Below are 16460 nucleotides of genomic sequence, written 5' to 3' on the forward strand. Positions count from 1 at the left end.
GTATGTGTATCTATTTATTTCAAAATAAAGGTGCATCTTGAAGATGACAACATGTGTCGATATTTTCACTTTGTATCGATAATATTGGATCGTTGATGATTGCATCTATATATCGATCTAGATCGATGTATCGTTACATCCTATTAGGAACCATTTAGTGCAGAAATAAAAAAAAACGTCTCGCCATGATAGTGACCCAAATGACTATCACTGAAACAGCCAAAAGGAGCACGGTAATGTGCTGTTGATACCTGCAGGTAACATTTGTAAGACTACATATGAGAAAATTATCTGCTAATGCTTCCTCAGGTACCTAGCACAAGAACTGCTCAGTAATATCAGGACAAATGAGTCTGAGAGAAGCTCCAACAGGGACAGGAGAAAATGAACTCAAAGAGAAATGAAAACCAAACATCCATCACCAATAGTTAAATGATCAGTAGAAAACAAATTCAAGAAACCCAACGTCACGATGACAAATTACTTCTTTTTTTTCACATTTTTGATCTTCGGCTTGAAAAAAAAAAAAACAATGGCATAGAGAAGAATTCTATAAAACCACGGACCACGCTCACTATACTATTACGAAACATAAAGAGCAGTTAAACTACCGCCTCAATGTTTCCTTTGGAGAAACTGGTGTCATCACTCCCTTTAAATATTGCACAACATGTGGACTTTTCTGTCTAACCTCCACCCCGTTTGCTGTCAAAGAAAGTGTGTCAAATAAACAATCTCTGACTTTACAGAGTTGCTTAACAAACTGAAAGTCTTACCACAACCTAGGACATGTGGTGACATGTCATTATTGGGTACCACTGTTGGTTTTTCTATTCTTGTATTAACAGCAACAATGAATTTAACCCCTGTGTTTTCTTCCATTTGACCATGCACTTGTCGTCCTCCTGGGTCAAAAATCAACACTTTTTCTCAAGTTTTTTTTTTTGTGTGTGTCACTTTTGGGTTTTTTTCAATGTTTTTGCTGTTTTTTATGATGTTTAGTGCTTCTTTTCACTACCATGTATAAACACCACAAACGCCAACTTATTACAAATTGTACACTTATATTTGGAATTCATGGTCAATAAACCTCATTTATCGGAAAAGATACCCAATACTTGAGTTAAAAAAAAGCAGAAATTACGAATTATTTAGAATAATATTAAAGGAAAGATAATCACATTGGTATATGTCAGCGGTCAGTTGAGATAGGCCTACTGTTTCAAAACATAAAAAAATGTAATGAAACCCCCAAAATTCTATGAGAGTAGACATCCAATCATTTGTTGTACTTGCGAAGCGCGTTGCATTGAATCATCCGTGTTGTTTTGGGGTAATTCAAAATTAGGTAATTAACAAGAAACTCATATTTCTGATAATAGAGAATTTTGAAAACAGGTCAAATTTGAACCGAAGACAACACAAGGGTTAAAGACTATTGTATAGACAAATATTATGAAATATCAGCATTGAGTACTCTTCATCAATACTTAACCATCCAGCTTGTAAAGGGTTGTTAGTGTAATTAATATATGCTACTTACGATCCAAGCCGTTGATGTACTTCATGGCTATCTCACAATGTCCCCACACAGCGCTGACGACGGGATACAGCTTCTTGCCCTTCAGTCCTCTAAATGCGACTCCTAGATACTGTCCATCCACCATGAAGCTCAGCGTCCCTTCGTCCATGTCCAGAATCACTAGCAGAGAGTCCGGCAGTGTGAACGACTCCTCCGGCTCCAGGAAACAAGGGTACGTGGGCAGTGTGCTGTGAGCCCTGTTCTTGCTGTTGTGGTAGAGCCTGTTGCGTCCCAGATCCCAGCCCCAGGACTCACAGTCCGACCCCACCAGCGCCGTGTAGCCAACCGAATGTAAAGCGGCGTCGGAGGTTGCCACCCCAACCACGGCATGGGTGCCACGCTGCCGGGATGGCCAGTGGATCTTCCACACGTGGAGACCCCTTGTGTATCCGACCCGCCCCCGGATGCAGTCCGTGCTCTGAGCGACCGGGTGGCGGTGAAATGTCAGTTTATCATCGTCTTTGATAAAGATGTTGAGCGAGCGGTCGTCGGGGTTCCACGCGTGATGGAGCTGGGTCTCCAGTCCGGCACACGGCATGTCCAATAGGAGATCCAGCCTTTGAGGTTTGGAGAAATCTGGGCCCCTCAGTTCTGGGTGCTGCCGCCGGTGCGCCAAAGGACGGTAGGACGGGGAGCCGCCGCTTTCCCCGCGACTGTCGACCGATTTGATGCCGCCAGAGATCTTCTGCCCCATGGCTGCGTAGAAAGGTTGACAGAAGGAGGGGAAGCAAGGGGAAGGTGGTGTTTGTGCAGGTGGGTGCTGCGTTACGTAGAGCTTGACGTTACCTCATCAATGCGGTGGAGCTGAGGTGAGAGTTTCTAACTGGAGAGTGGGGGAGGGAGACTAAGGAGGAAGTGATGAATGAAAGACGTATGTGATCTGGTTTCATGCCACAAATGTCTTCAGAAAGACAGAGCTGCTGCCACTCCTGTTGAGAGAAGGACAAGAGAAAGAACTATTTAAATATATAAATAAATTATATATATAACAGGTATTAACTCCTCTAATATGAACCACTGCTAGTTTTAGCAAACTAGAGTCTAAGCAATGAAAAAGAACAAAGACTAACGAGAAACAATGATTGAAAGTGAAATGCAAAAAGAGAAACTCAAAGAGAATTACACTAGTGGCAAGTGTTGGCAACCCTCCCTGTTTCACAGATTTGGTGTGGCTTTGTTTTGATAGGAATAAACAATGAACAGGATGAACAAGCATACAGTGCCTTGCGAAAGTATTCGGCCCCCTTGAACTTTTCGACCTTTTGCCACATTTCAGGCCTCAAACATAAAGATATAAAACTGTAATTTTTTGTGAAGAATCAACAACAAGTGGGACAAAATCATGAAGTGGAACGAAATTTATTGGATATTTCAAACCTTTTAAACAAATAAAAAACTGAAATATTGGGCGTGCAAAATTATTCAGCCCCCTTAAGTTAATACTTTGTAGCGCCACCTTTTGCTGCGATTACAGCTGTAAGTCGCTTGGGGTATGTCTCTATCAGTTTTGCACATCGAGACTGACATTTTTGCCCATTCCTCCTTGCAAAACAGCTCGAGCTCAGTGAGGTTGGATGGAGAGCGTTTGTGAACAGCAGTTTTCAGTTCTTTCCACAGATTCTCGATTGGATTCAGGTCTGGACTTTGACTCGGCCATTCTAACACCTGGATATGTTTATTTGTGAACCATTCCATTGTAGATTTTGCTTTATGTTTTGGATCATTGTCTTGTTGGAAGACAAATCTCCGTCCCAGTCTCAGGTCTTTTGCAGACTCCATCAGGTTTTCTTCCAGAATGGTCCTGTATTTGGCTCCATCCATCTTCCCATCAATTTTAACCATCTTCCCTGTCCCTGCTGAAGAAAAGCAGGCCCAAACCATGATGCTGCCACCACCATGTTTGACAGTGGGGATGGTGTGTTCAGGGTGATGAGCTGTGTTGCTTTTACGCCAAACATAACGTTTTGCATTGTTGCCAAAAAGTTAAATTTTGGTTTCATCTGACCACAGCACCTTCTTTCACATGTTTGGTGTGTCTCCCAGGTGGCTTTTGGCAAACTTTAAACGACACTTTTTATGGATATCTTTAAGAAATGGCTTTCTTCTTGCCACTCTTCCATAAAGGCCAGATTTGTGCAGTATACGACTGATTGTTGTCCTATGGACAGAGTCTCCCACCTCAGCTGTAGATCTCTGCAGTTCATCCAGAGTGATCATGGGCCTCTTGGCTGCATCTCTGATCAGTCTTCTCATTGTATGAGCTGAAAGTTTAGAGGGACGGCCGGGTCTTCGTAGATTTGTAGTGGTCTGATACTCCTTCCATTTCAATATTATCGCTTGCACAGTGCTCCTTGGGATGTTTAAAGCTTGGGAAATCTTTTTGTATCCAAATCCGACTTTAAACTTCTCCACAACAGTATCTCGGACCTGCCTGGTGTGTTCCTTGTTCTTCATGATGCTCTCTGCGCTTTACACGGACCTCTGAGACTATCACAGAGCAGGTGCATTTATACGGAGACTTGATTACACACAGCTGGATTCTATTTATCATCATTAGTCATTTAGGTCAACATTGGATCATTCAGAGATCCTCACTGAACTTCTGGAGAGAGTTTGCTGCACTGAAAGTAAAGGGGCTGAATAATTTTGCACGCCCACTTTTTCAGTTTTTTATTTGTTAAAAAGGTTTGAAATAGCCAATGAATTTCGTTCCACTTCATAATTGGGACCCACTTGTTGTTGATTCTTCACAAAAAATTACAGTTTTATATCTTTATGTTTGAGGCCTGAAATGTGGCAAAAGGTCGAAACGTTCAAGGGGGCCGAATACTTTCGCAAGGCACTGTATACACATACACACATTTCCTCTGACTCATCTGGCACCCTCTTCACAAAGTCATACCAAAGGCAATACCAAAATGCATGCAAACATTCCCCAGTTGTGCAACATTACCCAGATTTGAACCTGGCATGCTCTCATTTAGGTAATGTAATTTTAATGAGTACTGCCTGAGTCTGCAAAAATATCACCTCAACGGGAGGAAAACAAAAACACCAGGTAATAATTTATCTCCGTTCCTTAGTGAAATAAAGTTGAAAAAGTCAGCTTGACTTAGACTTACCCTCACACTTTATAGATACATGGTATAGTATATGATACACATGGTAATATGCAACAGTAGCAGGCATCTACATGTCCGTGTACACGATGCACCCAAATTCTAGTGAGCAATAACCATGGTTGATATTGTGGTTTCATTTTGATAATGTTATTTCCATTTTTATGTCATTTTCTGTGTAAAGTGTGCGTTTCCAGTGTGGGCGGGACAGTTTTAGTTTAGTTATTATTCAGTTTCAGTTCAGTTCAATTTCGAGTTTTGGTTTCTTTGGGGTAAATCATAAGCTTATGATCTGTTCTTTGAAAGAACAGATCATAAACTCATAAATGCACGTTCCAATTAATGTTAGTTTAAAAAAAAAAGAAGAAGAGTTATTGTTTAGTTTACACATACGTATAGATATCACAAATATACAAATTGTACCTTGATTTTTCTACTTCATAATTGGTTTTATGAGTAGAAAAACATAGTTGGATTAAATTTATTCATAGTCCAATATGCACTGTTATTTTAGTTAAGAATCATTAGTCTTGAACAACATATTTAAGCATATAAAGCTACTAAAAAAGCTGATCTCTGACTCTCACACACACACACACACACACACACACACACACACACACACACACACACACACACACACACACACACACACACACACACACACACACACACACACACACACAGCTCTGTGGTAACTGACGTAGTGATCTCTTACAGGAACAGCAGCTGGTGCTTCCTGTTCACAGGAAAAGAGTCCGTCACACCGGGGGCAGACAGGGAAGTAGATGACACGACTCTCTACGTGCCTCATGCATCTGCTGCTTGTCTAACACCTCAAGCACCACAAGCACCCAGTAATTCTTATGTGTGCGCTGAACTGACGCAGCTTCTGGTAAGAGTGTCTTCCACCTCGATAGGAGGTGATGCACAGCTTATTTAAGTGTCAACACTGCACACTGCCTACAGATAGATTCAAAAAAGAAGGTTAAGCCTCGTTATACTGTTGACAATACAGTAGGATGTGGAATTTTGGTTAATGCTTTGTCGGTGTATCTACTTTAATGTCTCAATTTATAAATGAACCAGTCACTGAAACCTGGAAAGCCAATAATAGTGAGCTGAAAATACACATCAGAAAGTACAACAAAGTATTGTATTTCTCTAAAATGTAAAGTGCATTAAAGTTAATGTTTTTATTTTTAAACAAAGAATGATGACACCAGCACAAATATTTCCACCAAACCAGTCGGTTACCACACCACAGACTGAGGTCATGGTGTAATTAACACACACACACACACACACACACACACACACACACACACACACACACACACACACACACACACACACACACACACACACACATTCATCTCATTTTGGCCGTTCGCATTTTCCCATTCTCTGTCTCTTTTTCTGTCTGTTGCTGTGAATGAGGTCATGGCAGCTGGCAGCCAATGTGTGCTACCACTCAGTTCACTTCTCAGCATGAGAAAGTTCAGTGCTCGGACACATGGACACACACGGACACACACGGACACACACGGACACACACACGGCTGCCTCAGTGTGTGTCATCACGGTGGACACTGCGTGGAAGATTCCAGAGTCATCACTGCAGAACTTCAGCCAAAGAAAACACTATTTAACACTGTACAAGCTCTCAGTGTGTGTGTGTGTGTGTGTGTGTGTGTGTGTGTGTGTGTGTGTGTGTGTGTGTGTGTGTGTCTCAGCTGGCCGAGTCTGGCACAGCATGTGGATGACAATCTGGCATTTTGGGCTGTCTTCATGGAGGCACTTGACCTCTGACCCCATGTCGTCACGGTCACCGTTGCGTAGTAACCTCTCATGAGGCTGGTGGTGGGCTGGCGTAGCGTCTGCTGCTGCGAATAGCGGCAACATGCTTCAGCCATCTGTTGTTTACTTTCCCTCCATCTCTCTCCATCTCTCTCTGCTTCTGCAGCCAACTCATTTAGGAGCGACCACACTCTCCTTCCCCCCCTTCATCTGTACTTTCAGCTGGTTTAGACAGAAGATCACATGGTGCCACACGTGTGCAAAATGCAGGTGGTGCTATGGTTTAGGGCTGCAACTAAAGATTATTTGAATCATCTATAAATTTGGCCTACAAAATGTCAGAAAATAGTGAAAAATCACAATTTCCAAAGGTGCCCTCTTCAAAACTCTTCCTTTGTCCAACAACAGTTTAAAATTCAAAGATACTGAGATACCCTATGAGATGAAGAAAAGCAGAAATTCCCCAACTTTTAGAAGCTGAAAATGGAAAACGTTTAAACAACACTAAAGCACTTCCCGCTTCGGTCCCCCTACAGGTTGGAAGCGGAATTGTCCATTACATTACATTATGCAAGTTTGCCAGATCGGGTAGCGGATCTGTAGTTCCAGTGAGACATAATGAGACATTACGACAGCGGTAATGGACAATTCCGCTTCCAACCTGTAGGGGGACCAAAGCGGGAAAAGGGAAAAGTGCTTTAGTGTTGCTTTAAGCTTTTTTGCTTGAAAAATGACGAACAATTATTCGATTATAAAAATAGTTCATCGACTTTGAAACTATTGTTTCAGCACTTGTTTAATTTTGAGCTCCGTTATTTCTTTGTAAATATCAAATAGCACATATGAGTTCTACCGGGGCTGGATGTTAGGGCAGATATGAGCAGGAATCTGGAAGGATTAGAGATAGGAAGGATGAGGAGAAAGACTGGGAGCAAAGAGGGAAAAAGGGTAAACTTGGCAAGATAAAAAAGAAAAAAACAGAATTGAGAAAGTTCAGCAAAAATTGTGAATGTGAGATGAAAAGAACAAAGTTACATTAAAGTAAGAACTATTGCAAAAGCCTCGTCTAAAAATACAATAAAAACTCAAGGATACGAAAGAGAGGACAGACAGCAGTGTGCACCTGGAGTGTGGGCAAGTTTCATCTGGCTTCTCCTGCTGTCCTACTAACAAGCTCCAGTCACTAAAAAAACATGTGAGGGCGGCGTGCGTGTGTATGTGTGTGTGTGTGGGCCTCAGACTGTGTTTCATTTACTGTCCAACAAGACAGACAGGCTTTGAAGTAACACACACACACACCAGCTCACACACAGACATAGAAAACTGCTGAGGAACCTCTCACTCATATACGGCACCACCCTCGGAGAACAGACCCGATATGTCTGCGGACTTTTCCAATCCTGTGTATATGTGTTACCAAATCCTTTCAAACTCTCCCGAGAATCCAAAACAACCAGGCTTGGGGAGTAACGTAATACATGGAACAGCGTTACAGAATTCCTACACAAGAAAAGGTAACTGTATTCTATTGAAGTTACAGAAAAAAAGACATCAGAGAACCAATACATTTAGTAAAAAATGGGGATTATTAGCAGATTATTGCCAATTCATTATCATGGCCTCTAACTTTAGTGAAAAAATGCTTTCACTGGGTGGACATTATTTTGTATATAAAGCCGAAAGGGGGAACATCACAGTAAAGTGCAAGTTATTATGCCCATATTTGGCGATGAGGTAATCCAAAAGTAATGGAAAGTTAAATCAAGTAACTTTAATATTTTGACACTTGGATTAGGTTACTGACTATATTTTTTAAACAGGCAATGAGTAATTGTATCGGAAGGCATTTTTAAAGTTACCCTCCCCACCCTGCTTATATGACTAACAGAAACCAAGTAATGTTGAGTACAGTAGTCTTAACTGTAAATGTGTGACTGTCTCAGACATTGTTTGTGTCTCAGAGAGTCAGTCAGGGACAGCCGCTTTCCCACAAGGCCACACCGGATCAGAATGAATAGCTGGACATTGGTCATTCAGCCTTCCTGCTTCTGTGCTCATGCATAGATGTCTGGTCTGAGAGCATGTTTGTGTGTGTGTGTGTGTGTGTGTGTGTGTGTCCTTCATCCCAGATCAGCTGGTCCACAAGTTATCATCCCAGCCACCTGCAGACGCTGTGCAGACAATGTGGTAATATGCCGATTGATAAAACTCTCATACAGTATCTGTATGTTCAATATAAGGCTCAAGCTAGCCTTATAGTTTAGCTTAGCATAAAGACTAGGAAGAGAGGGAACAGTTGGCCTGGCTCTATTCAAAGATGGTATTGATCTTTTCATCTAAATCTTGGCAAGAATAGCGAACAAGCTTATTTTCCCAAAATGCAAAAAAAAAACTATTATTTTAAGAGATGTTCATGTGACTTGCCCCCCATACAGCTTAGACACCAGGGACATTCATTTGGAAAGACAGACCTTGCAATGAAACATTTAATGAACTGCAACTGAAATCATTTAATGTGCGTCTGTTTCTGTCTCATGTTATCACATGAGAAATACAGCAGCTTCCTTCTGAAATGTTGAGGTGTCTTTTCCTGGGGGAATGGCAATGAGTCTGCATTACAATATGTCAGCAGTTTGCAAAATGAACTTTTGGATTCACCTTCCAAGGTTCGGTGAACTCGCATTATTCTGGTCGTAGTGCATTCTGATTTAAGTGCAGAATTAGGGGGGAAGTTCATTTTAAAAAGTGCTCGCTCACTGATATGTTGGTCAAGCTTGAAATTCATTGTGGAGAGCAGTAGAAGGCCACATTTTGAAGTTTGATAAAAAGGCCAAACTCATTTTCTGGGTCTCATTATAACAGATGTATTGTAGTTTTGCTCACCCTTCTGTTATAGTTTTTGCTTGACTTTGCTTGACTTATTCACAGCCTAATCTTAGACCATATCACTTTCTTTACCGCAATTAGACAACCGATTTTAAACCACTAAGACCTTATTTGAACCTTAACTGTCATGCTGAAGTATAGTGTTCCTATGACTTCTGAAAAATGAATCACAAAGTGGTCATTTCTTCCACTTTCCACTCCGGGGGGGGGGGGACATTTGGGCACCATAGCGTATAAAAACAGAGCTCACAAACACACAGAAAAACAGACACACACGTATATTATATCTCTTCATAGCAACAGCTGTAGCCACCAGATTAAACAAACTACCATCCTCTCTACATTGCTGACATTCATTCCTACTGAGGGAATCCCTGGGTAGCCGAAGATGCCAGAGCTAGACATAAACTGTACCGTCTGGCTCCTAACAGGATGTCAAAATACAGAGAGACTCCAGACTGGGACTTTAAAACGTATCTTGCAGCTGAAGACAAGAAGTGGCACACTCATATAGACATCTCTGGACTTATTAGGCAGTTGTAGAAGAATATAGGAGTACTCTTGTATCACTGTCTCGCTTTGTGGGTTTGACTTTTTCCACTTTGTTTCCTCACACATCTCTATTTTCTAGAGCTGGGTACCGAATTCAATACTTTTTAGGCACCGACCGGATTGCCTCTAAAGTATTGAGTATCGAAAAATGCCTTGTCGTTCAATACCTAATTTCAATACCTAAGGAGTAAATCTCATCATCGCCAGTGAGCCAATAAGCATGCAACATGCTTCTACCCAGATCTAATAATGCTGGTGATTGGCTGTCTAACGTTACACGTCGTAGAGGCAGGCAGCAAAAGCTCTACGTTACGCACAGAGACTGGGCTCACGTCTGGGCTCACGTCTGGGCTCACTGAGATGTGTGCTGTAATGTGTAATGTTGTAATTTATTTTTATTTTGCAAAATTAGTATCAAAAAACGTATAGTTTTGGAACCAGTATTGAAGTCACGGTAATGGTAATGGTATTGGTACCGGTATCGGTATCGAACATTTTTGAACGATACCCAGCCCTACTATTTTCACCAACTTCCTATCCCATTGTGTTCTCTACTTTCTTCCCTATTCACCTACACATTTGTCTCTTGCCTGTGTCTCTGTCCAACTGTGCCAGTAAATCCAAAGCAACAAGCAGAGCTGACACCCTCGTCAATTGGTACAAATGATCTCAGGCCTGCCACCAAAATGCCCCAGCGTCTACCATGCGGCAATCAATGTGAGCTCAGCATGCAGGAAAAGCACGCTCTGCAAAACACTGCACACTAGCAAATACACACGTACTAGTACACATGCTTACTGACAGACACAACCCCTCACACACAAGGATGAAATTGACTATGCATGTATTGTAAAAAGAAATGACCTTTATACACAAGTTGATGGTTACCTTTAGTGAAATATTCCTGATGCATCACTTTTATGTATCCTCACTCCGGTCAGAAAAGCTGAGTCTCTCCCTTTCTTTCTTCCATCACAGTCTGAACTCTCTTCTAGGTAACTCCAGTTACTGTGTCCCTAATGAATCATATTCCCTCTCCCACATCTTCCTCCTTGGCTTAAATGAATCTAATCTTCTCTTGAAATGAAAAATTCCCTCCTAAAACTCCCTCGCTCTTTCTCTTAAATACCGAACTTGCAACATTGGTGATCTAGGAATTGAAACCAATAATAGTTGCCAAAAAAAATTAAATGCAGTGTATGTAGACAGACTGAAATATAGAGGATGTCTCACTCACACACATATACACATATACACATATACACACACACACACACACACACACACACACACACACTGTCTGCTGCTAAGTTGTTATATTCCTCTCATGCCTGCTGTGACACCTTAAAATCCATGGTGCCCTAAAGGAAGACCATTAGTGCTACAGTGATTGAGCACTCCTTTACGGACACCTACGCAAAACCTATTCATCTCTCTCTCTCATACACACACACATATGGACACACACACACACACACACACACACACACACACACACACACACACACACACACACACACACAGAAGGCCTTGGCAGTGCCATTCATAAAGCTCTCTCTGGGGTCGCAGTAGATTCAGGTGGCAGATTCACAACCTCAGCAGTAATGAAACTGAATCAAAGTCTGCCTGAATATGACGCACTGATGCTGCCTCGCTCATTTAACATCCGACCTGCCTGCGCAAGAGTGTGATGAAACCCGTCACACCCACACGAGTCAAACGCAACCCATGAATTATTTATTTCTTTTACGCTGTCGTGATGGAATGACGTATAAAACAACATTCGGGCCACTCTTTTCCACTGGCTTCACTGTATGTTTATAACACTAAAGAGAAGGAGACTGAGGAGCTGAGAGTTCTTTATAGAGCTGAAGCAATACATTCCTATATTAATTAGTCAACTGGCAGACAACTAACAATTCTAATAACCAACTAATTGTTTAGGTTATTTGTTAAGCCAGTGGTTCCGAAACTTTTTCACGTGAAGGACTCCTGAACTGACATAAATAAGACCACCAGTGCCCCCCCATTTGATTAGACTTTGTCCTAGGGTCCTCCATCTGATAGGATTTTAGCTTTTAGATATTTTATTACAAAAAGGTATATGAAACCCATGACCAAAACAGCCATATATTCTGTAACTTGTGTTACTTATGGATAGGGTTACTTATGGGCATCGTTTTGATTTTAACAATTTTAACAAAACATTTGATTCCGGTTCTTATCGATTCCCAATTCCCGATTCTTTGAGAGGTGGAGTTGAAAAGGGTCGCATGCTTATTTCACAGATAATAGGAAAATCGTATTTTTATTCAATGTTGATTTACAGTTTTACTGGGCTTTTTCAACGTCAAAGCCACACTTTGGAGCGCCGCTTACTGTGCTCAGTGGCTGCAACACAACAAGCGCCTGGAAGAACGGTGGCTGCTATAGAAACCAAAACTTACTTAGTTACTTGTGTTAAATTTGGAACCGATGATCGGATTCTAAACCAAATTTTCCAAACGATTCCAATAAACAAACAATTCCATTGGAATCGTAACTTTTGAGATGATTCCAAGTTGGAACAGGTTCTCGATGCCCAATCCTACTTATGGATGCAATTATAGTGAAAATAAATGATTCCCCTTTTTTGCTGGGGTCCCTGGGGGGGCCCAGGACCCCACTTTGAGAACCACTGTATTAAGCAACAAGACTACAAGTCTACAGCCATGCTAGCAGCTCTGTGAGCCTGTACTTATATATCACAGTGATGCTTTCGGCTAAATGCCAAGTCTGACCTTATGATGGGAACCATATCAATTCATTCAATGGTTGTTGAGATATTTTAGCCTGGAGAGTGGTGGACTGACAGACCGACACTTTTATCTCTAGAGGTGTGCTGCTAGCATTGCTATAAATACCAAAGAGTTGTCATTTCCAGCTCTCAAATGTGAGGATTTGCTGTTGTCTCCGTTTTATATAATTGTAAACAAAATTAAATCTGGGGACTGGTGGTTAAACAAAACAAGCAATTTGAAGGTGTCACTTTAGGCTCTGGAAACACAAGAAGAGCATTTTTTTCACTATTTTCTGACATTTCTTTAGACTAAGCAATTCATCAAATAGCCTCATCAAACAATAATCGGCAGTTAATGGAAATAATTGCAGCATTAGCTCTGTGACACACACGCTCACACTTTATGATTGAGGCACTTGTCTGTCTCACCGTGGTGTTCTCTGCGCAAAGTGGAACCCCGGGTGCAGTGCCGGGATATTTGAAAGGGAAAATTACATCCACACAAGCCTTTATACACACAAACAGCGTCAGGGTGCCACTGACAAACCTCCCCACTGTTCTCACATTGCAACCAGAGAAAGAGAGAAAACAAAGAGAAAACAAAGGGAGGAAACTAAAAACAGTGCCTTGAAAAAGGCGATTATTTAAATAAAGGGACTAACTATAAAAAGCAGGCAGAGGCTACCGTGGAGGAAGGCTGTACGGATTGGACAGAAATAAAGAGAACACAAACAATGGGAGAGATGGAGAGAGGGAGAGAGAGAGAGAGAGAGAGAGAGAGAGAGAGAGAAACTGAGGTCAGCAGCTGACAAAACAAAAGGATAAAGTCAGAAAGGAGGGCTACTATCTCTCTATCCCAGGATGGACCACACAAATACACCCTCCCACCCCAATCCATAGACTAAACATACACTCTGTAAGAAAAAGCTACTGCAGAAAGTGTGGACCAAGGCTTCAGATTAGGGGTGTTTGTAACATATAGACAAACACTGTGTTTAAAAATAGAAAGTAGGATCTATCCTATTATTGTATGTGAGTGGGGGAAATCCTAGGGTAGCTTATCCCCGAACTCTCTATCTCTCCCAAACAAAAGCACACACACACACACACACACACACACACACACACACACACACACACACACACACACACACACACACACACACACACACATACACAGGGGTATCCCAGTTGGCCAGCTGGGGCCTCAAGACCATTAAGAAAATTAAAAGCGACAGGAGATGAGCAAGAAGGGGGAGAGAGAGAGAGAGAGAGAGGGAGGCTGAATGCATGGTAGCATCCAGAGAAAAGAAAATGTTGAGCGTATCGTCAAAGGTAAAAAGAAACTGCTGATCTTGTTTAAAAAAAATATTTAATTAAAAAAAATGAAAATCTGATCACACTTAACAGCTAAATAGTTGTAACCCTCAGACATGCATATAAATAAATAACCACACTGCATCGCATACAGCTGTATCGGCTACTCTATTTCTTCCACAAATACACACACAAACACACACACACACTCTCCTGAAATAGCAACTATCTCTTTCAGTGAGACATATTTCAGCGATGACACACTACACCTTGTAGACAACACGACAGATCTAGCAGCTTACAGTGTAGCTCCAGTGACTCTTCTCATGTCTCGCTGCGTGGAGCTGTCCAGTCCATGTTCAAATCCAGCCAAGAGACAGCTAAACTCCTCCAGCCAGCCACCGGCAAAGAAGAGAACCCGACCAGACAGGAGGAAGAAGAGACCAGCAGCCGGCAAGTCTGACTGAGACAGAGAGAGAGAGACAGAGAGAGAGAGAGAGAGAGAGAGAGCTGCCCACCTCTCCCTCCTGTTCCCTCCCTTGTTCCCTCCCTCTTTCCCTTCCCTGGAGCTTATCTGTCCCGAGGCTATCACTTCTTCCTCACCTCCCCCCCCCACCAGCCCCACCTTCCCCCGTCACACTTGCGCTCCAACTCTAAAAGAGCGTTTCCAAGGCAGCGCCGTCACGACGTTCTCCGCTGACAACTACAGCTCCTAACACACTTCCAGCCCCACTCCAGTTTCAGTTCCACTTCAGCCTTTCCGAGAGAGAGAGAGAGAGAGAGCGGGAGAGAGAGAGGGAGAAAGAGAGGGAGCGGAGAGAGACATGAACATGAAGGGCTGAAAGCCGATCCCCTCTGATCTCATCAAGCAAAGTTACCAACAGCAACCAGACCAGCAGGCAGCTAAGAGAAACACCCAGTTCACCTCCCTCCTGACTCCCCCCCTTCTTACAAAGAGCTCACACTGAGCCAACCAACCAACCAACCAACCAACCAACCCCCCCTCCCCTCCCCCTCTGCACAACACACATGTTCACATGTCATGTTTACCACAAGTACATATCACAAATAGCACTGAAGAATAACACTCTATTGAAGTAAGTCATGGATAACATGCGTTTGCCATAAAATGATCTCTTATCTGAAGAAAAAGTACTCAATCAGTGCGTTTACATGCACAGCAGTAACCGAGGTGTGGTCTTCCTGGGTTAAATGAATAACCGGGTTATGCCAGTATACATACAGTATGCCATCACACGTGAGCGGGTAAGAATGGGAAGGATGACGGGAGTACAGTAGGTGGAGATCTGCCAACAACTGGTCGGAATAAGGCTTTTTCTTCCGGTTCACTTTAGTCAAAAATCGTAACAACTTGGAAAGCAAGAGAAAATGTGTCTCCTCCTCCATCCAGAAATGGGTCTTCTTGATAGTACTTGCCATGTCAAAGTCCTCAGTGGGTTCAAAGGTTTAAAGCTTGTGTTGTTGCTGTTGTTTTTGGTGCTGTTGCTTTCAACTGCTCTCTTTTATTCCCAAGTCCAAACCCACTGCAGCTGCGTGGGAAGGGGCTACGGCGCATGTGCAGACGCATAACCGAGCTTACCCCGGTCAGGCTGATCTTTTATTGATTCTCATTATTGTGTTATCAAGACGCATACTCGTTTTTTAGCGTGTTTATCAACGCCGTTTGGCCTCCATTGACTTACATTACCTTGCGATTGCGTGTGAATTGACGCCGTAGCGAGTTGTATGAAAGGGCGAAAATCTGCGTAGGGAGGTTGGTCGGGGTGGAACCGTAGCCTCGCGATATCACGCCACGTGGCTACGCTGTGACGTTGCAGACTGCCGTCCACTGTAGACATACACGCGGATAGCTCAAAATGCGTACAGATTAACACGCCACGTGGCGTGTATGTTTACGCGAAGTCAAGGTTAAGGATTATACTGTACATGCACGAATACCCCGGTTGCTAAAGGAGTTATCTAGGTCTGTTAACAGGGTATGAGAACTCTGATTTTATCCAGGATAAGAAGTTTACATGGCGTTTGAAAAACCAGGTATTGCCTTAACCCAAATATAATTGGGGTTTCAAAATGCATGTGAACGCACTAATTAAGACGAATGGTTCTTTCCACAATGTGAGATTATTTTTGTTCAGTTATCGTTTTTCCTACTTTAAATGTTGTCAATTTACACCCTACATCCAGTGCTGTCTGGGAAACGGCTTGCTCTGTTTTGTTTTGCTCTATTGCGCTCTATTCTTTCCTAGTCATCTGCACATTACTGCATAACTTGGCTCTGAGGTGATGTGATGACTAAGTTCATTTATCAGCCTTTAGTTGTCGGAGCCTTTTCCCGCAGCTACATCACATACGTCATTCACAAAGTCCAGGAAGTGAAGACAGAGTTGAGGGTAGCCAACTCTAT

General features: G+C 42.4%; 1 protein-coding gene across 4 annotated transcripts in view; it reads right to left on the bottom strand.

Moving 5' to 3' along the window:
• The window catches only part of LOC120568715 (SPRY domain-containing SOCS box protein 4-like), a 91198-nt gene that overhangs the window by 36843 nt on the left and 37895 nt on the right, over positions 1 to 16460 (bottom strand). For 2 of the 4 annotated variants that reach the window (XM_039816396.1, XM_039816397.1), the window contains exon 2: positions 1544 to 2511. In XM_039816396.1, the coding sequence (XP_039672330.1) occupies positions 1544 to 2276 (733 nt within the window). In that variant the 5' untranslated portion in view covers positions 2277 to 2511. Of the gene's footprint in view, positions 1 to 1543; positions 2512 to 14304; positions 14572 to 16460 lie in introns of those variants that run through there. The other 2 variants (XM_039816395.1, XM_039816399.1) reach the window with 2 other exon arrangements.

The sequence above is a fragment of the Perca fluviatilis genome, chromosome 11 (genome assembly GCF_010015445.1).
Source record: "Perca fluviatilis chromosome 11, GENO_Pfluv_1.0, whole genome shotgun sequence".
NCBI classification, from domain to species: Eukaryota; Metazoa; Chordata; class Actinopteri; order Perciformes; family Percidae; genus Perca; species Perca fluviatilis.